Source organism: Brachycentrus maculatus, unplaced genomic scaffold (genome assembly GCF_059751285.1).
Source record: "Brachycentrus maculatus isolate JH-2025_06_01 unplaced genomic scaffold, ASM5975128v1 h1tg001539l, whole genome shotgun sequence".
Taxonomy (NCBI): domain Eukaryota; kingdom Metazoa; phylum Arthropoda; class Insecta; order Trichoptera; family Brachycentridae; genus Brachycentrus; species Brachycentrus maculatus.
The window spans coordinates 6,140-31,876 of NW_028282172.1; the positions used below are offsets into that span (position 1 = coordinate 6,140).

At 34.0% G+C, this 25,737-nt stretch overlaps 1 protein-coding gene across 1 annotated transcript; it reads right to left on the bottom strand.

The window, feature by feature from the left end:
* Positions 1-237: 237 nt before the first annotated feature.
* LOC148298838 (scavenger receptor class B member 1-like) lies at positions 238-25,472 on the bottom strand. The gene is made up of 10 exons (XM_088276615.1): positions 25,180-25,472; positions 22,450-22,610; positions 11,101-11,239; positions 8,773-8,979; positions 7,519-7,745; positions 6,412-6,578; positions 4,860-4,981; positions 3,944-4,069; positions 2,608-2,750; positions 238-1,232 (listed from the first exon to the last, which is right to left on the bottom strand). Exons 2-10 carry the CDS (start codon positions 22,455-22,457, stop codon positions 1,082-1,084), a joined length of 1,290 nt encoding a protein of 429 aa, XP_088132741.1. The 5' UTR covers positions 22,458-22,610; positions 25,180-25,472; the 3' UTR covers positions 238-1,081.
* Between the last annotated feature and the right edge of the window lie 265 nt (positions 25,473-25,737).

The window sequence follows — 25,737 nt, forward strand, 5'->3', positions numbered from 1 at the left end:
TCAGAGCAGGATTACCGATATCAAACGTTGACGTCACTTCGCGACGACTGTCCCAAAATAATAAATACAATTTTGTTTATGTTTTGTATCGCTTATTACTATCTACATACAACACTCATCGCTCCCAAATTAGTCCGTTATTTCGAGGTTTTATTAGCCAAGTAAAATTTTAATTACACGGATAGATGTTACCACAAAGTGACTGCCGAATCAATGAATGAAAGGTTGGATTATTAGCGCCTCTGTAGTGTTATAGGCAGCACGCTCGGCTACCGTTCTGGAGGTTCCGGATTCGATTCCCAGGGGATAGGTCGAAAATTAAGATGACGTCATTATCGATTTGTGTCTCGTGTTTTGTTTTTTAAATACTGAATAAAATTCTAAGAAAATGGGAAAATTATCTATTTCATAATATTTCATCTTAAGATAGACGAATCTTTGAAACATAAATATTGCCCGGAGAATTTTGCAATTTTTGTAAAATTGACTAACATGGATCTGGCGGATTTCGAAAGAAGGCGACACATATCACTCACTCCTTTCAAGAACGGCATAATTCAAAAATCGTCAATTTTCAGTTGTGCCTGTTTTCAGAATGTCCAGAAAATGTACTATATCCCAGCAAAAGCGGCATATTTTTAACTTAATATTTACCCGCTACAGGGCAGAAAGTGTTGTTTTTACATTTTGATAAAAAGGTATTGTTCAATGATTTTTTTTAATGTACTAAATATTTTTTAAATAGAGAAAAAAACATCCAGTTTTTAACTAAAAAGATCTGTTGCACAGTAAAAAGTTGATATTTATTTTTAATACATTGTATTATATTTTTAAACTTTAAAAACATTTCTGAAACATCCTGAATTTTTTTGTTGATTTATGACGTTCTTGAAAGGAGTGAGTGATATGTATATACTATTACGTAAAAATTGGTAGATGTCCCCTTTTGAGGACAGAAATTAATGGTCAGTTTAGGTATAGATCCTATTTGGTATAAGTCTTCATTTGAATTTCATGATTTGGAACGGTTTCAGGACGTATACCGAGGTTCCGCTGATCGTGAATGTCTCTTTTCAGTTCACTAGCGATGGTTGGGTGTGGAGCCCATCTCGTACCCATTGTTAACTTCTCCCTTCTTGCCATTGGCGGCCTTCCCGTTGGCGTCTTGGCTCTTGGCGTTGGCGAGGTAGTTGGACCCCTCGAGATGCAGCGTACTCTGTCGGTGAGATGATCTGCAAAGCACGAGAGACTCGTCAATACAACACAATAAATATTAATAATTAATTTAAAAAAAATTAGACCGTTATCCGCACCCCAATGGTGCATAGGGCACTGTGTCATATAAACGCAGTGTTATCTTGATCGTTTTACGCATGAAGGAAAGGTGATCAGCCCTCCGCTTCAGGTACCAGTCCATGGTAATATTGAATTAATATTACAGTGAAAAAATCACTTATATTTATTTTACCTCCCTTGGGAATCGAACCCGGGACCTCCAGAAAGGTAGCCGAGCGTGCTGACCATTACACTACGGAGGCGGACGAATTCATATAATTTATATTTGAAGCACTAACTTTGTGATTTTCCATTTAATAATAAAAATGTAACTTTCTTTTAAAATCACCATAAATATTTAATTATAACTTAATTAAAATATCTACCGGTTTCGAAGCTAACCGTTTCTTTATCAAGACTGATTAATACTCTTTATAAAGTCAAGTCAGTCTTGATAAAGAAGCGGTTAGCTTCGAAACCGGTAGACATTATAATTAAGTTATAATTAAATATTTATAGTGATTTTAAAACAAAGTTGCATTTTAATTATTCAATTAATTGATAATAAAACCCTTACCCGCACCTCAATGGTGCATAGGGCACTGCTTCATATACACGCAGTGTTGTCTTGATCGTATACACATGAAGGAAAGGTGATCAGCCCTCCGCTTCAGGTACCAGTCCAGGGTAAAATTGAATAAATATTATGGTAAAAAATATTACTTAAATAAATAAATAAATATAAAAAATATAAAAAATATTAAAACACAAATTAAAAAATATTCCAATCGGATTTTATATCTATTGGTGAGATGAAAAGAAGCTTTCATTGAGTAGAAACTCTTATATTAGTATGTGAGGTCCGAATCCTGGATTATAATCACATACATGAGAAACGCCAGAAAATACCATTTTCATTTTTATTATTTTAGCTCATAATTTGACCAGTTTATATATTTACAACATTTTGAGCGTGTCCAAATACTTGTTCACAAAATCTGGATTATCTCCAATTATGAGATTTATTTTCATATTATTTTTTGACATCTCATCAAAGATGAAGAAGAATATGGAAGTCTGGGAATTTACGGGGCTGACGACCGTCATAGGCTGGTTTTGGATAATTGGTAGTCATTAAAAATTTTTTTAAATAAAAAAGAGAAATATTTGTGTTTTTTTTTTATCATTTACACAAATATTCCAATTTCATACTATTTCTGTAAGCCTAGGCGGCTTATTATTAGAAATAGGTATCAAATTGTGGTAGAGTGGGTTCGAACCGAGGAACTCTGACTTAAGAGTCCGCGACACTAACGACGGGATCTGGTTTACCTGATCAGGCAGGTGACTGAGATTAGCAGCAGCAGGAGTCCGAACCCGATCAAGCTGTAGCTCAGAACTAATTTGGCGATGGGCGGCACCTTGGTAGCGAGTCGCATCAAGCTGGTCACTTCTTCCGGCAGTCCGTCGATACCCTGTAACGAGAAGAATAGCTTAGCCATCAAGACTAACGATAATACCAACTAATCAAAAGTGCTAAATCATAAAGTGTTGTCATTCTGTAAGGTACTGGTCTGGTCCAATAGCTTAGGGATGAAACACGCCAAGGAACTGATCATGGGGTACTTGTGAAAATTCACCACAGAAGCTCTAAATCCACCCATGGTGGCCAACATTTTCAGTAGCCGGACCACATTTTGGAAATGTGATTCCCTACCGGGCCGCGTAAGACTAAATTTATTTTATTATTCAAAGCAAACAAGATATATATATATATATATATATATATATATATATATATATATATATATATATATATATATATATATATATATATATTTATATGTATAAATATATGTACGAATATATGTTTATTTTCTATTTATAACCCTTATCCGCACCTAATGGTGCATAGGGCACAGCATCAAGTTGATGCAGTGTTATCTTGATCATTACTTATATATATATATATATATATATATATATATATATATATATATATATATATATATATATATATAAATATATATTTATATATATATATATATATATATATATATATATATATATATATATATATATATATATATATATATATATATATATATATATATATATTTATTTATTTATAACCCTTATCCGCACCTAATGGTGCATAAGGCACAGCATCAAGTTGACGCAGTGTTATCTTGATCATTACTTACATGAAGGCAATTACTTACTAAAATAAATTTTAGTGATTTAACAATATTACAGTGTTAAATCACTAATATTTATTTTCACCTCCCCCCCTGGGAATCGAACCCGGGACCTCCAGCACGATAGCTAAACATGCTGACCATTACGCAGTGTTATCTTGATCATTACTTACATGAAGGCAAGGTGATCACTCTTGCGCTTCAGGCACCAGTCCAGGGTAAAATTAAATAAATATTAGTGGGTAAAATCACAAATATTTACTATCAACACCCTGGGAATCGAGCCCGGGACCTCCAGCACAGTAGCTAAACATGCTAACCATTACACCACGGAGGCGGACAAATGGATACTAATATTATTAACATTTTTGTAAAAAAATAAATAAGTTTATCAATATAAATTATAATAGGTACGGGCTCAGAATTTTTGTATTCTTCAGTGTAGTTATCGAAGGTTAGGTAAAACTCACCTCCTGGAACCAAATAATGGGGAAAATGATGTCGGGGAAGTTGGCGACCTGCTTGATGTCGATGACCTGCGACACCGCCAAGTTGATCTGCACACGCGCTCTCGCCGACAGAGCAGTTCCCATTTCCTGAAATGTAATCATAATAAAAACAACTTATAATAATTCATTTGACAATACCACCCGAAGGCCATATCGCTTACTCCTTTCAAGAACGCCATAAATAAAAAATCGACAATTTTCAGTTGTGCATATTTTTGGAATGCCCAGAAAATGTACTATATCCCAGCAAAAGCGGCATATTTTTAACTTAATTTTTATCCACTACAGTGTGTTGCCGCTTGGACAAAAAACAAAAGTATTTTTCAAATTTCTATTCAGGTTTGTATTTTTTTTAATAAGTACATTTGCATCTGAAACATGTATTCTTCTTAGAATTTTAGCCTACGAATGGTTATGCAGATTGGGAGGACGGTATCTTTACTCGGTCTCATATATTTGCGTATTGACCTCTTAATCCCGCATTCATTGTTTTCCCGCAATCATAGTTTATTTTAATAGGTCCCTTTAAAAATGATAGAGGTTTCACTGTATATGGTATCAAACGTTTTGATCAATATCACTAGTCTGTTTTTGGTTGGTTGGGAGATATTGCGTTTTAGCAATAAACCCGCCAATGTAATTTTTTTTTATTTTCCGTACATAAAGTTTACATAAATAAATATAATTTACTAATTAATATGCATACGATTATTATAAATTGTGTCTCTATAAGAGGGAGCTGAGTGTTCTTGTAAGGCTAAGTTTGTGTCCCCTGTATGGTTATTCTAAACTCTGAAAAGCTTATGAAGGATTTGTTAGATAAAAATGGTTTGAAAAGTGTAATTTGATTGGTCAAGATGGGAGTAAGTCCACTCACAGGTTGCACGTCAATGTAGAACTTATGTTTCTCTGGATCGGGAGGTGAGATTCCCTCGACAGCTGTCCTCAAACTGTCATCAGCTAGATAGAAATGTGGGAAGCTGATCATCACAGGCGAGTCTGAAAGAAAAATCCCACATAATTTTTATTTTAACCACTAACTTTGTGATTTTCCATTTTATAATTAAAATGATACTTTGTTTTAAAATCACTAACAAAGTTACATTTTTAAAAATCCCTTTTTTTTCAACACTAATGTGTAAAGGCAACTAGCCGTAACTCAAGTAGTGGCTGTTTGGCGTAACACAACTCATAGCATTTTCACAACTGGCCTCTATCATATACAATCACAGATTTTGCTCTATCTCTTTCCTTTACCGAGATATTCATTATCCAAATAGCCGCAAAATTGTATTGATTTGATACATGTTTTGGCAAAAACCATCATTTTAAGTTACCTATAAACACATTTATCTTAAAACTACTGTTGTTAACTTGCGCCTATTTGCATTTTAGAACAACTACATAGTAAAAAAACAAAGAAATTGTCTGATAGACGGCTCATACTTTTTTAAACCATTTATAATCAGCTTTAAAGACTGCCATGGGTAAGTGATTCTACATACTGATAGCAGGGGACAACAGTAAGGAATATGGGTATGTAGGTTGTCACCAACAATAGTCAGTGGTGACAACAATCAACAACATACCGCAATCGTGTATATACCCACATAGTCTGGCAACGTCATTCTAGAATAGCTCCTAGTAACTTAATAATACAATTCACCAAACCAATATGGAAGTCTGGGCATTTACAGGGCTTACTTAGCTGTCGTCATCAGACCTTCCGTTCCACTAGAAGAGGGTTCGGCATTTTTTATCCTAGCTTGGTTTATGGTAGCAATGTTCTTCACTATTTTTTATCATGTATAACGTATGATCCTGCTTATGTTGCGGACTGCAGCATAAGCGGGATCAGACCCCCAGGAAGACCACCTAAACGATGGAAGGATAGCTGGTCTTCCACATCCCAGGAGCGGACTGGAGAATTACAGGACTTAGTCCTAGAAAAAGTAGAAGAAGAATGTATGATACCACTTGACCCCTCTTTTTAAGACTTCCACAGTTGTCTATTAGAGGTGACTCTCTTCCAGTGCAGGCCCGCCACTTTCCTAATATCATCGAACCATACTGTCTAAGGCCTATCACGCTTCCACGCTTCTAGGCCTCCAGTCAAGCACCTGCTTCGTCCAACTATCCTCAGACATACGTTTGAACGGCAGGTCAAACGTATGTCTGAGGATAGTTGGTCAGGTCAATAGGCAGGTCATGTGGCAACATGACCTGCCCAGTTCCACTATTGTTCCGCAAAGTCTCCCCATGGTAGATGCAAATTTATTTTGTTAAAAACCATTCAATTTGTGTACGCCCTCCCCCATAAAATATGCTCCTTTGAATTAATTTTTACTGAAATTAACTAAATAATCTTGTCTGGGGCCTATCCACGCTTCTGTATCTTATTCTAGGTACCCTTTGCGCCACGAGCTTACCATATTGACAGAGGGATACGTTGTTGAGTCCGCTAGGAGCGCAAGGAGGCCCGTGCGGACAGAAACACTGGTTGTCTGGGTTCGTGGCAGGGTCTGCGAACACATTGTCAGGCGGTGTGAACCGATAGCCCAGGATGTCTCCGTCCACCATGACTTCCTTCTCGAACCTGTAACATCATTTTGGTTTTATTATATCATCAATTTGTAATTTATGTTTTCTTAAATGTTCAAGTACTATCTACCCTCTGATTGCAAAGAGGTATACTAATATCGTAGTCATACAGGAGAAAGTGACGTGATCATTGACTATTTGATATCTCAAAATGTTGTAAATGAAGGATATGAGTTAGATCGGCGCTCTTTATGGTTTTCCCATAATTTTTTTCTTATCCTCTTCTTCTTTGGAAAGTTATTTTGGTCACAAAACTTAGCGCAGTCTTCTTCTTCTAACCCTTATCCGCACCTAATGATGCATAGGGTACTGCATCATATAAACGCAGTGTTATTTTGAGCACATCAAGGAAAGGTGATCATCCCTCCGCTTCAGATATCAGTCCAGGGTGATATTGAATAAATATTAGAGTGAAAAAATCACTTATATTTAGTACTCATACGGAAGAATGTGACCAAGTGCATTTTTTACAAAAACGTGATCATTGACTGTTTGATATCTTACTAGCTTAATATTGCCCTGAAAAAAAATCCGAAGGATTTTAAAGTCGGAAGTATAGTAAATTGACTTGTTAAAAATGACTAACTGCATTGATGTTTATTTTCTTGCCAAGCAAAAGTGACTTAAATGGCCCTCCTGAAAATTTTACGTTTAAGAAAAAAAAAGATTTTGTGTTTTGATCCCCTCACATTTTTATCAACCAACTAGTTTCAGCAACAACCTGTTGCCTCTTCAGGGTTTAATTTCTGACCTAGTTGAAAACCCTGAAGAGGGCAACAGGTTGTTCCCGAAATTAGTTTGTTAATAAAAATGTGAGTGGATCAAAACATAAAGTATTTTTATTTCTCAAAATGTTTAAATTTTTCTCAAAGTTTTATTTATCAATATGACCACAAAGTTAATGCTTTCAATATTCAAAACTTAATAAAACTAGCCTGAGTGGCAGCAGTCTGCAGAGGTCCTTGTCGAATATTCTGATTGTGGTGTTCTTGGTGATGTGCGGCGGGAAGATGGAACCGTCTGAGCCGTCAATCCTGGAGCAGGCGTCTCCCGTGTAGTGGATCAGCTTCTTATGCCCGTTGAAGGTGTCCACGAGCCCGAACTTGGTGATGTCGCTGGCCCCAGTGAACACGCTGATCTGGTCATTAGACGTGCCATTTTTCTGCAAGGGAATTGAAACAGAACTTAATACAAGATCATTAGATGTGCCATTTTTCTGCAAAGGAATTGTTACAGAATTTAGAAAATATTTGATCATTGGATGAGCTATTTTTCTGCAAGGTAATTGGAACAAAACTTAAGACAAGATCATTAGACGTGCCATTTTTGTGCAAAGGAATCGTTACAAAACTAAGACAATATCTGATCATTGGATGTGCTATTTTTCTGCAAGGGAATTGAAACAGAACTTAAGACCAGATTATTAGACGTGTCATTTTTCTGCAAAGGAATCGTTACAGAACTAAGACAAGATCTGGTCATTGGATTTGCTATTTTTCTGCAAAGGAATTGGAACAAAACTTAAGACAAGATCATTGGCAAAGGAATCGTCACAGAACTAAGACAAGATCTGATCATTGGATGTACCATATTTCTACAAAGGAATCGTCACAAAACTAGGATAAGATCTCATTATTGGCCGTGCCATTTTTCTGCAAGGGAATTGGAACAGCAGTTAAGATAAGGGTGATGCTGATGGAGTCGGGAACTTAATAGGGCTGTGAAATATTCATAATAAAATAAAAACTTGTGTCAGACCCATCATGACGTATGGGATCGAAAGTAAAGCGTACACCGTTGGCACAAAAAACGCACTTAGAGTGTCAGAAATGAAGACTCTAAGAAGCATATCAGGCAAAAGTCTTCGAGATAGAATAAAAAACGCCAGGATCAGGGAAATACGCGAGATGGAAGATGTCGTTAGGTGGGGAAGGCAACGAAGGAGACAATGGTATGCGCATGTAAGGAAAATGGAACCATCCAGTCTGTACATCCAGTGTTGTACGGCCAACCCGTACATGGTAGACGACTCCCAAGCGACCCCCAAAGAGATGGATCGATAGCTGGGAATCGACATCTCAGGAGGATAATCCTTCCTAAAAATAGGCCACCAGACCTACACCAAGAAGAAAAATAAAAAGAAGATTTAGTTAGTTCAGTTAGTCAGCTAGAGAGAACAGTGTACTAACCCCATAGAGCAGGCCGAACTCCTCGTAAGGCAACTTTTGTTCCTTGGGCACCACGTCTTTGGCCAGTTTCAGCAGTGGATCCTCGTACCCCCACAGCAGCTGGCCCACGGACACTTCCACGAAGGGCTTGATCTTCAGGATGTCCATGATGGAAGCCATGGCTAGTCTCAGGAAGCGAGCTGCGTGCTTGGACTGCGATGTAGCGCTCTGCAAAGACAAGTCACAAGGCATATTTTTAAGAAACTGAGTCAGTGTTTGATAATATCATAATAAGACGAAACGCTTAACATATCGTAGTCAAACAGGAGAAAGGGACTAAGTGCATTGTTTTACAAAAACGTGATCATTACCTATTTGATATCTTACTAGCTTAATATTGCCCTGAAAAATCCCAAAGGATTTTAAACTTGAAAGTATAATATATTGACTTGGTAAAAATGACTAACTGCATTAATGTTTATTTTCTTGCAAAGCAATAGTGACTTAAATAGCCCTCCTGAACATTTAACGTTTTGGTAGTTGGTCACTTTCTCCTGTCTCTTCTTCATCTTCTTGCTCAATGCTGAGCGTCGTGGTCTTCTGGAATGTCAGGCACTTGGTGCACAAGTCCTCTCCATTCTTCCCGGTCCTGGGCCAACTTGATGGCAGCGTTTAGCGAGGATCTTTCTCCTGTATGACTACGATATTATCATATATCGCTTACTCCTTTCGAGAACGTCATAAATCAAAATTTGTCCATTTTCAGTTGTGCATGTTTTCAGAATGCCCAGAAAATGTACAATATCCCAGCAAAAGAGGCATATTTTTAACTTGATATTTACCCGCTACAGGGCAGAAAGTGTTGTTTTCGCTTTTTGAAGAAAAGGTATAGTTTAATTATTTTTTTTAAATACAGTCGTACAGGAGGAAGTGACCAACTAATTAAAAGTAAAATATTCAGGAGGGCCATTTAAGTCGCTTTTGCTTGGCAAGAAAATAAACATCAATGCAGTTAGTCATTTTCACCAAGTCAATATATTATACTAACAAGTAAAAAACCCTTTGGGATGTTTTTCAGGGCAATATTAAGCTAGTAAGATAACAAACAGTCAATAATCAAGTTTTTGTAAAAATATGCACTTGGTTAAATATTTTTTAAATTGGCAAAAAACCTTCAGGTTTTACCTAAAAAGATCTGTTGCACAGTAAAAAGTTCAAGTGGCTTGATATTTATTTTTAAAACATTGTATTATATTTTTTAACTTTAAAAACGTTCTTCTAAAAAAATCAGTTTTTTGATTTATGACGTTCTTGAAAGGAGTGAGGGATATATGTAAATTAAAGTAGATATCAATCTAATAACCTTGCTAAATTATTATTCACACCATTCTTCAGTAATTCCTTCTCTCTCCAAGCGGCCAGACTATGGCATGAATTACCTCTCCGCGTAAACAAATGCACCTTCTCTAATAACTTTTAAGAAACGTCTGAGACATTACTATCTATCATTAGAATCCTAACTGTCCATCAAACCTCCTCCCTCTACCTCCTTCCCTAAACTCCCTTCTTCCTTTGCTCTCCTTATTATCATCTTTTGTAATATAAGTTTTTTTAAATGTCAATTTGTATTTTATGTTTTCTGAATGTTCAAGTACTATCTACCCTCTGATTGCAAACAGCTATATATGGTATCAAACGTTTTGATCAATATCACTAGTCTGTTTTTGGTTGGGTGAAAGATATATCTTTTTAGCAATAAGCCCGCCAATGTACTTATTTCTATTTTGCACATGAAAAAAAAAACATAAATTACAAATTGATGATAATAAGAAAGGCAAAAGAAAAAGGGAGTTTAAAGAAGGAGGTAGGGGGAAAAACTAAGGGAGGAAGTTTGATGAACAGTTAGGATTCTAACGATGGCTGGTAATTTACAACATTTTCAATGGTAATTTGAAAATGGTATTTTCTGGCGTTTCTCATGTGTGTGATTATAATCCAGGAGTCGGACCTCACATACTAATATAAGAGTTTCTGCTTAGTAAAAAGCTTCTTTACATCTCACCAATAGATGTCTCTAGTGAAGTTCTAGTGATTCTAGAACAAGGTTTTTAAATTGGTTCATATATATATAGAACTTCCAAGAATTTGAGTAGTGTGGTTGTCAATAATGGGTAGAATTGGTGAATGTTACACGTGTGTAAAGTGATCACTTAAACCAGCCTATGACGGTCGTAAGCCCTGTCAATGCCCAGACTTCCATATTCTTCTTCATCTTTGATGAGATGTCAAAAAATAATATGGAGAAATATTAGTGAAGGAGCAACATATAAGGAACGGAGGTATACTCACGAGCATAGGAATATTAGGGACCACTACAACGTCATCTTCAGAGCCAGCAGACGAAGTGTCGAAGATGTACGTCTTCTTTTGATGGTAGGAAAGGGTTCCGTTGTCATGCCAGGTGAGATTAACTTTCTCCCACGTTTCTCTGAAAAATGCAAAAAATATATCATTAAAGCAATCAGTGGGTTAAATTTATATGCCTTAACTTATGTGGCGAATGTGAGAGGGAAAACAGAACGAAGATGACCGAAAAAGACTTGGCACGATCAGATCCATCAGAACCTAAAATCAGGCGGTGTCAAAAGTCTGCGTAATCGGAGGGCATGGACTAGATGTATGGATGTGAAGGAGGCGAGGAGTGTATGTCAGGACAGAAGAATGTGGCGTTCCATCCTTTCTACCTAGCCCTGCAGAAAAACGGCGTGATGGTAGTAGTAATAGTAGTTGTAGTAGTAGTTAACTTATATTTAAAATTGTACAGATGTGTCCCTTAAAGAAAAAATAAAGAGCTCACGCATTCGTGGTAGCCTGGCTGTAACAGGCATCAATAGTTACAAGTTACAGGCTACAAGAACAAAGGCAATTGAGATGGTATAGGCACATAGGACGCAGAGAACCTGATCATATTGTGAACCAGGCAATCGCCATGGATCTTCCTCGAAAGGCATCTAGAGGAAGACCAAAGAATTCAAGGATGCTGCAGAAAGATAACATGATACGAAGGCATGGCCTAGGTGATGTTGTCCATGACAGAAGGACCTACAGCCTGAGGACGAGGAGAGCTGACCACAACAGTCAACAATGACGATAAGTTCAGATGGAGCTAGGAAGAAGATGAATAGCAAATACTTGGATACAATCAATATATTATCCATTTTGAGCACAGTACTCTAGAACCACTATCCATACAAAATAATACATTTCAAAGTCAACCACGAGTCTTCTGCCGACCTTCCATCAAAAGGTATTCAACCTTGTCCCAACAAAATTCCAATATCACCACCACTCGTCCACACATTAAAACAGTGTTCCTCAAACGTTTTCTGTGCAAGGTACACCTGCCAAATTAAGAAATTTTAGAGGTACACCAAAGATGAAAACAACGTTTATTTAATATTGATTATATATTAAAATTAATTAAATGCGAATTACACAAAATCTAAGCCTGCTGAATCAGAGCATAGGCGATACAATTTTGGAGTAATTGTTGATAAGGCTTATCTCATTTATTCGTTGATCGTCCACAGGCGTTTATTATTTTTTTATTGTAATAGCAGTTAGAGTCGAAAATTCCAATTCGCACAAGTAAGTCGTGGTAAATGGTAAAAGAATCAGAAAAAGAATACACGATTTACAAACAACGAAGGTTAGATAGTCCCAAAAATCAACAGTAAATATGGGAGTCCAACACTTCAATATATCGTTAAAATATTTTTTAATTTGTTGCCGACGGAGGTTAGAGGTCAAAATAAAATATGGAACAAAGGCAAAATAAAGGAATGGGTAAATTATCAAGAGTTAATTCTGTGAAAATTGTAACATAGTTTATATTCTTAATTTAATCTCTCTTTTTTGTGTGTATATTAGGTTAAAATGGATAAAAACAATAAAAAAATGTATGTAAAAAGAACTCTACCAACGAGACACACAAGGTGGCTAGGTGGGTGTCTGAATTTTGTTTTATTTTTAATATGCTTATAATTGTCCTTTAAATATAAATATATCAAAAATATCTGAGTAAAAAGCTTCTTTTCATCTCACCAATATATGTCTCTAGTGAAGTTCTAGTGATTCAAGAATACTGTTTGAAAATTGGATCATATATATATACAACTTCCAAGAATTTGATTAGTGTGGTTGTCAATAATGAGTAGAATTAATGAATGTTACACGTGTGTAAAGTGATCACTGAAACCAGCCTATGACGGTCGTCAGCCCCGTAAATGCCCAGACTTCCATATTCTTCTTCAACTTCGATGAGATGTCAAAAAATAGTATGAAAATAACTCCTGTAATTGGAGATAATATAGATTTTGTGAACAACTATTTGGACACACTCAAAATGCTGTAAAAATATCTATTTATGTAGATAAAAAAAAATGCAAAAGCACGCTTTGAATGCATTGGATATTCATATTATTTTTGGACATCTCATCAAAGATGAAGAAGAATATGGAAGTCTGGGCATTTACGGGGCTTACAACCGTCATAGGCTGGTTTAAGTGATCACTTTACACACGTGTAACATTCACCAATTCTACCCATTATTGACAACCACACTACTCAAATTCTTGGAAGTTCTATATATATGAACCAATTTAGAAACCTTGTTCATGAATCACTAGAACTTCACTAGAGACATCTATTGGTGAGATGTAAAGAAGCTTTTTATTAAGCAGAAACTCTTATATTATTATCATTGGATATTCATTTTTTATATGCAGTCAAAAATATGCTAGCCGTGTTTCGGAAAATTTCAGTTTTAATGTCTCAGTTTTAACTCCATAATTTTCTCGTTTATAAGTGACTTTTTCTGCGGCACACCAACTAATCACCACGGCACACCAGTGTGCCGCGGCACACACTTTGCGAAACACTGCATTTAAACATCCATACATTAATACACATGTTTATTTAATATGTTTACCGTCCACTTGTGTTTTCGTGAGTGGAAAAATCACTCACGCGACCTTTTTGCGTCAAATTTGTGTAGCCGAATCCGAATTCAAGGCCAAAATAATACCTGTCGAAATGTACTAGTGATATTTTAAAATATTCATATTTACTGTGTGAGTAATTACATATTTTCATATTGTTATAGCGATGGATTCGTGTTATGAATGATGCCAGTGTGTAACTATGAGATGTAAAAATTATATATATCTATATATATATATATATATATATATATATATATATATATATATATATATATATATATATATATATATATATATATATATATATATATATATATATATATATATATATATATATATATATATATATATATATATATATATATATATATATATATATATATATATATATATATATATATATATGTATATATCTGTCCGTCTCCGTAGTGTAATGGTCAGCACGCTTGGCTACCGTTCTGGAGGTCCCGGGTTCGATTCCCAGGGGGGTCAAATAAATATTAGTGATTTTTCACTGTAATATTTATTCAATATTGCCCTGGACTGGTACCTGAAGCGGAGGGCTGATCACCTTTCCTTCATGCGTAAACGATCAAGATCAAGACGCAGTGCGCTATGCACCATTGGGGTATATATATATATATATACATATATATATATAAATATATATATACATATATATATATATATATAAATATATATAAATATATATATATATATATATATATATATATATATTTATATATATATATATATATATATATATATATATATATATATATATATATATATATATATATATATATATATATATATATATATATATATATATATATATATATATATATATATATATATATATATATATATATATAAATATATATAAATATATATATTAAGAAAATATATATAGAAAACAGCTAAAAGTCTGTACATAATTGGGTTCCTGCTCGCCAGGATGAGATGGATATCTGTAGGGAGGGGAATGACGAAAAATCGACGAACGTTTCAATACATTGTGGATTTAGTAGGTCGCTATGTGTTATATCACAATGAGGTATACTTTCAACCGAGTGGCTGAGGTTTTTCTGTGTATATAGTTCTCATACTACGATTGCGTACTAGCTAATTTAATACCAGCACAACGATATACACTCGGGTCTGTTTTTATGCGAATATTTTTTATGCGATTTTGAAGTTATGCGATTTTCAAATGTAATGGTACCTATCCCTTATTTTAGTATGTACTTCAAGTCTTTTAATATGCGAATTCACATATAAAAATATAAAATTTAGACTAGTAGGCTACAACCGTTATAGTGTGATTCACTGGCACAAAGTTATGCTCAAATCTTACGTCGTATTCAAGAGATGCTGTATAGGGAAAAATAGAAAAAACACTTAATTTGAATTGAACATTTATCTCAAAAACGATTTTCCATTTCGCTCACTCCTTTCAACAACGTCATAAACCGAAATACTAGATTTTTCAGTTTTTAAAGTTTGAGAATATAATGAAATGTATTCACTAATTAAAAATTTTACAGTGCAACAGATCTTTTTAGGTAAAACCTGAAGAGTTTTTCTTCATTTGAATAATATTTAGTATATTTAAAAAAAAATAGTTAAAAAATACCTTTTCTTCAAAATGCAAAAACTACACTTTCTGCCCTGTAGCGGGTAAATATTGAGTTAAAAATACGCCTCTTTTATGGGTTATTTTTATATTTCTCATGTTATGTATGTTTAAAAAAAATAATTAAAAAATACATTTTCTTCAAAATGCAAAAACTACACTTTCTGCCTTGTAGCGGGTAAATATTAAGTTAAAAATATGCCGCTTTTGCTGGGATATAGTACATTTTCTGAGCATTCCGAAAACATGCACAACTGAAAATCGATGATTTTTATATATGACGTTGAAAGGAGTGAGCAATATGTGGATATTTAATTAAGGAAAAAGCACTTCTTTTTTAATTTTATGATTTTTTTATGAGCTTTTTTTGAGCGATTTTTGGTACATTCTATAATATTGTTTAAACCCACATAACTTATATTAAAATATAAATTATGCTAGAATTGAAATCAGTTTTGAATTAATATTAGTTTTGTATGTAGTTCAAGTATTTTTTAAGCGACTCCCCGTGGAACGTATCTATCGCATAAAAAGAGACCCAAGTGTGCTAACAATTTTTGAAAATAAAATAATAAAAATGTGATCTGTTGGTATCTGAAAATGATATAAGGTGGGCTTGGTAGATCTGTACTGATATTATTTTTTTTTGACATATCACCATTAGATGTCTCTAGTGTAATTCTAGTTATTCAAGCACTTTGTTTCAACCATATATCAATTGAACCATATACATATCGCTCACTGCTCTCAAGAACGTCATAAATAAAAAATCGACAATTTTCAGTTGTGCATGTTTTCGGAATGCCGAGAAAATGCACTATATCCCAGCAAAAGCGGCATATTTTTAACTTAATATTTACCCGCTACAGGGCAGAAAGTGTTGTTTTTGCATTTCGAAGAAAAGATATTGTTTATTATTTTTTTTAATGTACTAAATATTTTTCCAGTGGAGAAAAAACATTCAGGTTTTACATAAAAAGATTTGTTGCACAGTAAAAAGTTCAATAAGTATTTATTTATATTTAAGGCTTGATATTTATTTTTAATACATTGTTCCATATTTTTAAAATTATAAAACGATCTCCTGAAAAATCAAGTTTTTTTATGACCTTGTTGAAAGGAGTGAGCGATACATAGAATTTGAATAGCGTGATTGTCAATCATGGGTAGAATTGGTGAATGTTACACGAGTATAAAGCGATCACATAAACACTTTTGACGGTCGAATGCCCCGTAAAAGCTCAGACTTCCATATTCTTCTTCATCTGTATTGAGATGTCAAAAAATAAAATGCAAAATAACTCCTATAATTGAAGATAATCCAGACTTGTGAACAAGTATTTGGACACATTCAAAATGTTATATTGAAGCGTTCACACACAAATAAGGATCGCTTGTCGCTTAGTCGTCAGTGCAGACAGCTGATGGCATTGACCTCAGAATCACAATTTCTCCATAGAACATGGGTCGGAAGAGTATGGCTCCGGAGCCGTACGAGGTTTTTTGACCTTCTAAGTGCGACTCCGGTACAAATATCGACTCAACGCATTCAATTGTTGGGTAATATATCCAAAATAAAACAAGGTTCTTGTTGGATTGAATTGTACATTTATTTATGTATATCTCAACATTTTGAGTGTGTCCAAATACTTGTTCACAAAATCTGGATTATCTCCAATTACAGGAGTTATTTTCATATTATTGTTTGACATCTCATCAAAGATGAAGAAGAATATGGACGTCTGGGCATTTACGGGGCTGACGACCGTCATAGTGAAGTTCTAGTAATTCAAGTGGTTATCAATAATGGGTTGAATTGGTGAATGTTACACGTGTGTAAAGTGATCACTGAAACCAGCCTATGACGGTCGTCAGCCCCGTAAAAGCCCAGACTTCCATATTCTTCTTCATCTTTGATGAGATGTCAAAAAATAAAATGAATATAGTCTTTATTCAGTATGAAATCAAGTTTTGTTGAGTGTAAACTTATTGTTTCTTGAAATCTCAACATAGATGAAGAAGAATATAAGAGTTTGGGAATTTACGGGACTTACGACCATTAAAGGTTGGTTTAAGTCTCGTTTGTCACCACTTTACACACGTGTAACATTTACCAATTATACACGTTATTGACAACCACACTACTCAAATTCTTGGAAGTTCTATGTACATATATGGTTCAATTTTGAAACATAGTGCTTGAATCCCTAGAATTTCACTAGAGACATCTATTGGTGAGATGAAAAGAAGCTTTTTATCGAGCAGAAACTATTTTATTAGTATGTGAGATCCGAATCCTGGATTATAATAACATACACGAGAAACGTCAGAAAATATCTTTTTCATTTTTATTATTTTAGCTTATAATTTAACCAGTTAATTTATTCACAACGTTTTGAGTGTGTCCAAATACTTGTTCACAAATCTGGATTATTTACAATTATAGGAGGTCTTTTTCATATTATTTTTTGACATCTCATCAAAGATGAAGAAGAATATATGGAAGTCTTTGCCCAGACTCAGAAAAATGGAATCTATAAAAATAACTCCTATAGTTGGAGATAATCAAGATCTGTGAATTTGGACATACTCAAAATTTTGTAAGTAGTACTAGAATTTCAAACAGATTTGACTTTTAAGTATTTTTTTAGTAGTTGTAATGTGCATATTAGACGTTATATTAAAAGTTTGTCGACCACTGGTGTGCCAAGATATACTGCACTTGATGTGCGACTGATTGTGACTGCAAATACTCGTATAATACAAATATTGCTCACTCCTTTCAACAACGTCACATGTCAAAAATCGTCAATTTTCAGTTGTGCATGTTTTCGGAATGCCCAGAAAATGTACTATATCCCAGTAAAAGTGACATATTTTTAACTTAATATTTACCTGCTACAGGGTAGAAAGTGTTGTTTTTGGATTTTAAAGAAAAGGTATTATTTTATTGTTGTAAATGGAGAAAAAACATTCAGGTTTCACCTAAAAAGATCTGTTGCACAGTAAAAAGTTCAATAAATGGCTTGAGATTTATTTTTAATATATTTCATTATATTTTTAAACTTTAAAAACGATCTCCTAAAAAATCTAGTTTTTTGATATATGACGTTGTCGAAAGGAGTGAGCGATATATGATGTTATTTTTATTAAACGAATGTGTGGTAAAACGAAGTACGATAGATGTTCGAATAGTGATATAAGGAAAGGACGCAAGTCTGAGATAAGCATTATCAAAGTGCATAGGGCAATTCATGGAATGGCTCAGTTGGGGGTTGAAATCTCCCATGTATAAATTTTAATTCAATAATTTTAGTATATCCACCTCCGTAGTGTAATGGCCAGCACGCTAGGCTACCGTTCTGGAGGTCCCGGGTTCGATTCCTGGGGAGGTCAAATAAATTTAAGTGATTTTTTCACTGTTATATTTATTTAATACACCCTGGACTGATACCTGAAGCGGAGGGCTGCTCAACTTTCCTCGTGTGTTGACGATCAAGATAACACTGCGTTTATATGATGCAGTGCCCTATGCACCATTGGTGTGTGGATAAGGGTTTGAATGGATTTATAAATTCTAATATAATAAGAGCACTTATTCCATATTTTTTGGAATCTTAAAAATATTATTATGTATAATTTTTCCTTTTCATTTTCATAATTTAAATCGTTAAATGTCTGAAAATATTTATTTTGGACAAAACAGTAAACAAGACAGCGTGACAACTAGACTGTTCAGCTTTCGTTTGATTCAATTTCTGGCCTCTCCCTTATTGGATAGTTCCATTCAGTCGCTGCCTGGCGGCGCGTTGGGACGGACATGTCGCCTATGACTCAGCTGGCGGCGAGTTGGTACTCGCTGCGAGCTGCGTACTACGATTTCCATACAAACATAAACTGAGGTATTATGTTACCCCCCTTCGGATTAACTGTATTTTTTTAATGATCAGTACATGAACGGTTAAGATATGAATTGAATTTTTACTTTTCTGTTTTATTTTTATTATTAATATGTATAGTTGTTATCACGATCTCTCAGAACGAAACAATATCTCTGCTTATTACGTCACAATATGTCATGGGATACAGAACCAGCGCAATAACAGTGTCTGTGGGAATTTTCTACACAATTTATGGCCATTATACACCAAGAATATCACATGTACCTACTCGCTTCTTATACAGCTAACTAAACGAGAATTCTTAGCTGCGATATTTGAACTTAAATACTTTCGTTTTTGCCCATGAGAAACTTGGAAAAATACTGCTGAAACTATAATATACCATTTACAACATTTTGAGTGTGTCCAAATACTTGTTCACAAAATCTGGATTATCTCCAATTACAGGAGTTATTTTCATATTATTTTTTGACATCTCATCAAAGATGAAGAAAAATATGGAAGTCTGGGCATTTACGGGGCTGACGACCGTCATCGGCTGGTTTAAGTGATCACTTTACACACGTGTAACATTCACCAATTCTATTCGATTAATATTTACCCGCTACAGGACAGAAAGTGATGTTTTTGCATATAAAAAATAAATATAAAGCCACTTATTGAACTTTTTACTGTGCAACAGATTTTTTTAGGTAAAATCTGAAGGTTTTTTCTCCATTTGAAAAATATTTAGTATATTCAAAAAAATAATCAAACAATGCCTTTTCTACAAAATACAAAAACAACACTTTCTGCCTTGTAGCGGGTAAATATTAAGTTCAAAATATGCCGCTTTTGCTGGGACAAGGTACATTTTATGGGCATTCCAAAAACATGCACAACTGAAAATTGACGATTTTTGATATTTGACGTTCTTGAAAGGAGTGAGCGATATGTTGCTCAGTAAAAAGTTCAGTAAGTGCCTTGATATTTATTTTTAATAGATTGTATTATATTTTTAAACCGTAAAAACGTTTTCCTGAAAAATCAAGTTTTTTTATTTTTATTTTTGGTTTTTCCCAGCATTATTTTTGCTCATGCAAATACTGATAAGTTTGATTGTATTAAAGAATTGAAAAAGCGGTATAATTTTCCCATTATACTGCTCAAACTGTTTGCCATATTAAAAAGTAAATATTATTGAAACGGCAATCTACAATAAACTGCTTCGTTCTCCGTAGTAAGCAATACCTTTGTGCCTGGTATGCGTAATACTTGCCTGATAATTCTATAGACTAGAAAAACCGGTTACAGTAATCGATTCATTATCAACAATTAAATATATTGTGTGTGTATTTTCCTTTATATCAATATTCTCCATAGCATAATTAATTTATTTATTTACTTTAACTTTATGTACAGAAAATAAATAAGTACATTGGCGGGCTTATTTCTAAAATGCAATATCTTCCTAACAAACAAAAACAGACTAGTGATATTGATCAAAACGTTTAATACCATATATATATTAGCTGGTTGCAATCAGAGGGTAGATAGTACTTGAACATTTAAAATAAAAATAAATCATAAATTACAAATTGATGAAAATAATTCCATCGATCAGATCAGATCAATCAGAACCTAAAATCTGGCGGTGTCAAAAGCCTGCGTAATCGGGGGCATGTATGACTAGATGTATGGATGTGAAGGAGGCGAGGAGTGTTTGTCAGGACAGAAGAGTGTGGCGTTCCATCCTCTTGCCTACCCCTGCGGGGAAACGGCGTGATGGTAGTAGTAGTAGTAGTAGATGATAATAATGAAGGCAAAAGAAAAATGGAGTTTAGGGAAGGAGGTAGAGGGAAAAACTAAACTATTTGGTATATTTAAAAAAATAATTAAACAATACCATTTCTTCAAAATGCAAAAACAACACTTTCTGCCTTGTAGCGGGTAAATATTAAGTTAAAAATATGCCGCTTTTGCTGTGATGTAGTACATTTTCTGGGCATTCCGAAAACATAACAGTACAACTGAAAATCGACGATTTTTATATATATGACGTTGTTGAAAGAAGTGAGCGACTTCTCTCCATCTATATTGAGATATGTAAAAAGCATAAAAATATAATATTTCCTAAGTAATTGCAAGAAAACGAGATTTTCCTCGTGATTTCTTAATGCGCTGGTACATAGCGATGACCAAGTTATTATAACGTTATAATAAACATTATATTCACGTTATAAAAAGCAAATCAAGTCAGAATAATATGAGATTATTATGTTAATACTAATAATATATGTAATTATAATACTTCCTACTAGCTTCAACCTTCGTGTTGCAAAGAATAATCATCTCCGTATCTTTTACGCTAGTGACTCCATTTTCTACGTTTATAAATTATTTATATAAAATACCGCCATAGAATGCCTGCATTGCATTTATTCTCGTATACTACTGTGAAACATGGCACCTTACAAGGGCCCAGAACAGCCGTGTACTAAACTTTGAGAATAGGTGTCTGCGACAAATTTTAGGCTTATATATTGAATGTTTTTCGCAGAAACTTTGTGGCACATTTTATAAACTTTATTAAATTAAACAACTTTGTTTTAACCACTTATTTATGATGAGTACACTTTTTAACCTACTGGTTTCAACAAAAACCTTGTCATCATCAGGGTTTATCAAATTCTAAAACATTAAAATACTCAAATTAAAACATAATTCTAAAACATTAAGCTGAGATAAGCATTATCGATAAAATTAAGAAAGGTGTGTTGAGATGGTTTGGACATGTAGAACGAATGAGTGAGGAAAGAACGGTAAAACAAATTTATGAGGCGAATGTTAGCGGGAAAAGAAGCAGAGGAAGACCGAGAAAAACATGGCACGATCAGGTATGCCAAATACTTGAAAGTGGTCAGGTTAGGAGTCGTAACAATCGGCGGGTATGTATGAGGAGATGCATGAACGTGGAAGAGGCGAAGAATGTTTGCAAGGACAGAGTGGTGTGACGCTCTATTCTCTCTGCCTACCCCTGCGGGGAAGCGGCGTGATGGTTAGTTAGTTAGTTTTTTTTAAATATTCAATTACATTCCCTTACCAAAACTTCTGTGGAGTGTGTGGAAGTTTTGGTAAGGGTTAGTCAGTGAAAAGTAGGTTTAGTCAGAAGACTTACCTGTACATATATGGTCCCAGTTCATCCAGAATCGGCTTGGAGCCGTTGTTGAGGAATTCGTCCGCATTGGTGACATTGTACACGTAGACACTAATGACTGGAGTGACGGGAGGCTTCGCCCACAGTTTGAAGGTCTGTGAGCTCGTTCGGAGTACCAGTTCCTGCAAAGAAATTGAACAGAAAAATGTAAAGAAACGCGTTAGATAAAGAAGAATATGGAAGCATTTACGGGGCTTACGACCGTCATAGGCTGGTTATTAGGTACTTTTAACAGATCATAAGCCCTTTGAATACCCAGACGTCAATATCCTTTATTGGATTTATTTTATATGTATGAGTTCCAAAGTCCATTTCAACAAAATGCAGGAAAAAAGACTGGCTCGATTTGATTTTCAAGAGAAGCCTCTTTACCAATAGATGTCTCTAGTGAAATTCTAGTGATTCAAGCACTATGTTTCGAAATTGAACCATATATATATGTATTTATATATATATATATATATATATATATATATATATATATATATATATATATATATATATATATATATATATATATATATATATATATATATATATATATATATATATATATATATATATATATATATATATATATATATATATATATATATATATATATATATATATATATATGTATAATATAGAAGTTCTACGCATTTGAGTAGTGTGGTTGTCGAATATGCGTAAAATTGGTGAATGTTATACAGTTTCCGCTTAATAAAAACTTTCCTCATCCCACCGTAGATGACTACTGTGAACTCGCGCATACTGTGTTACGAGTTTGATCAATATGGTATATCTATAAGTTTCGAAGATTTGAGTAGTAGTGGTTTTCAATCATGGGTAGAATGGTGAACGTTACTCGTGTGTAAAGTGATCACCCAACCAGCCTTTAACAGATCATAATCCCTGTAAATACCAAGACTCCCAGATGCTTCTTCATCTTCGTTAAGATATTATTTTATTTATTTATTTAAGAATTATAATGAATAATAATAAAACTATATTAATTAGTTCTGAAGAATGTATGATTTGAATAATCGCATACGTGTGAGACCTTGTTTAGTCGAAATGCCTAATTTTGGATTCATTTCCTTCCGGTATGGAAACGGATGATCGATACAACGTCGCAATTGTTTACTTCCGGTTATGCATACGTAGTTCCTACCGAAACATCACAATGGGTCACTCATATTTTACAGTTTAATTTTAAAACGTGAGTCATTCGTTTACAATAAAATTATTTTGGATCATCGAAGCTACAATTAATACTTCGTATTAAAAAAAAACAGATATTAATTTAATATAATTTGAAGAAATATTATAAAAAACTTGTTTTCGTGATATAAATTTATGAAAATTAGTAACAATACATATATATATATACATATATGTGTATTGAAATAGTAAATAACCAGCTAAATTCAACTTCAAGTTTACCTTTAAAAATATTCCCATTGTGATTCGTTTGTCTTCTTCCTCTCTTTCAAAATTTTATTTTTGTACGATTGTCAGACCGTTATAATTTTTATTTTATTTTAATAACCTGATGTTGGAATTATTATTCCGAAACCGGTAGTCACGAATTAGTGTGTATAAAAGTGTTATTACACAAAGTGAACGATGAATGTGTATATACATATATACACATACATATATACATACATATATCCATGGAATTGGCAAAGGAAGGATGAAAGCATAGTGAACACTGTTGAAATGCGCTCCGTCAAACTAATGTGTGGAAAATCATTATATGTATGACAAAATTGAAACGAAGGTAATTAGAAAATAATGTAAGGCTAAACTGGGGGTAATTGAGAAGATTAAGTAGAGTCCATTAAGGTGGTATGGATATGTGGAGCGAATGGATAGCGAGAGAATGACTAAGAAAGTGTATGTGGCGAATGTGAGCGGGAGACTTGGCACGATCAGATTAATCTGAATCGTGGTGTAATGGTTAGCGTGTTTAGCTTCCCGAGGTTCCGGGTTCAATTCCCAGGGTAGGGGAATCAAACATAACTGATTTTACAGTCTATTATTTATTTGATAAAACCCTGGACTGGTACCTGAGGCGGAGGGCTGATCACCTTTCCTTCGTAGAATTAACGATCAAAAGAACACTGCGTCAATACGACGTAGTGCAATGCACCATTTGGAGCGGATAAGGATTAGAAAAAGAACAAGTATATTTTTTTATAACAGGTTAGTAGGCGCGGATTTTTTTTTATAGGGTCATGGTAACATAAAGTTTGGATACAATTCGCTCACTCCTTTCAAGAACGTCATAAATCAAAAACCGTCAATTTTCAGTTGTGCATGTTTTCGGAATGCACAGAAAATGTACTATATCCCAGCAAAAGCGGCATATTTTAACTTAATATTTACCCGCTACAGGGCAGAAAGTGTTATTTTTGCATTTTGAAGAAAAGGTATTGTTTAATATATTTTTTTTAAAGATACTAAATATTTTTCAAATGGAGAAAAAACCTTCAGGTTTTACCTAAAAAGATCTATTGCACAGTAAAAAGTTCAATAACTGGCTTGATATTTATTTTTTACTATTAATACATTGTGTTATTTTTTTAAACTTTAAAAACGTTCTCCTGAAAAATCAAGTTTTTTGATTTATGACGTTCTTGGAAGGAGTGAGCGAATTGTGTTATGTATGATTTACTATGATCCTAATAAAGCCATAATACTTACATGATCAATGAATAATCGGACCCACGTCGAGAAAAATATTGCTATGACAAGTCCAAGGAGAAGAAGAATTATTGACGTCACTATCACGAACCCTGAAACAAGAAAAAACAAAATATTCAAACAGTTGTAAAGAGACTAAGGCAGGTTGTAATATCGAGGTGCCTTAGAAAAAAATCATAAATATTGAAAAAATGTAAAAATTGTAAGACGTGTGTAAAACCAATAGATTTTTGTCACAATGTTGTATTATTGGCTAATAAATTAATATGAAAAATCACACGACTATCGATAACATTCTTATTAAAATCTGTAGGGAACTAAGGGAGATATTAAGGTTTAAACAGTTCATATTTTAATAAAACGAAAAACGTGCGTCCGCATACGTCATCAAATATCCGTCATCGAACGTTTTATGACGTCATATGGTTTATTGCCTATGGTTTAGCTGTAATAGTAGTTGTGTGGATTGTTTGTTTACCACTACACTACCATTAGTGTTTTTATAAATATGAAGGGAGGAGGGGGTGTGGGAGAGTGGACCGTAGACACCAACAAATA

Bases quoted from the DNA above. Each gene is read 5' to 3' on its own strand.
- LOC148298838 (XM_088276615.1), bottom strand. The intron at 6,579-7,518 runs GCTAGTTTTATT...ATGATGTTACAG, and splicing joins TGCAGACTGCTGCCACTCAG to GTTCGAGAAGGAAGTCATGG. The intron at 4,982-6,411 runs GTAAGCTCGTGG...TTTTTCTTTCAG, and splicing joins CGTATCCCTCTGTCAATATG to ACTCGCCTGTGATGATCAGC.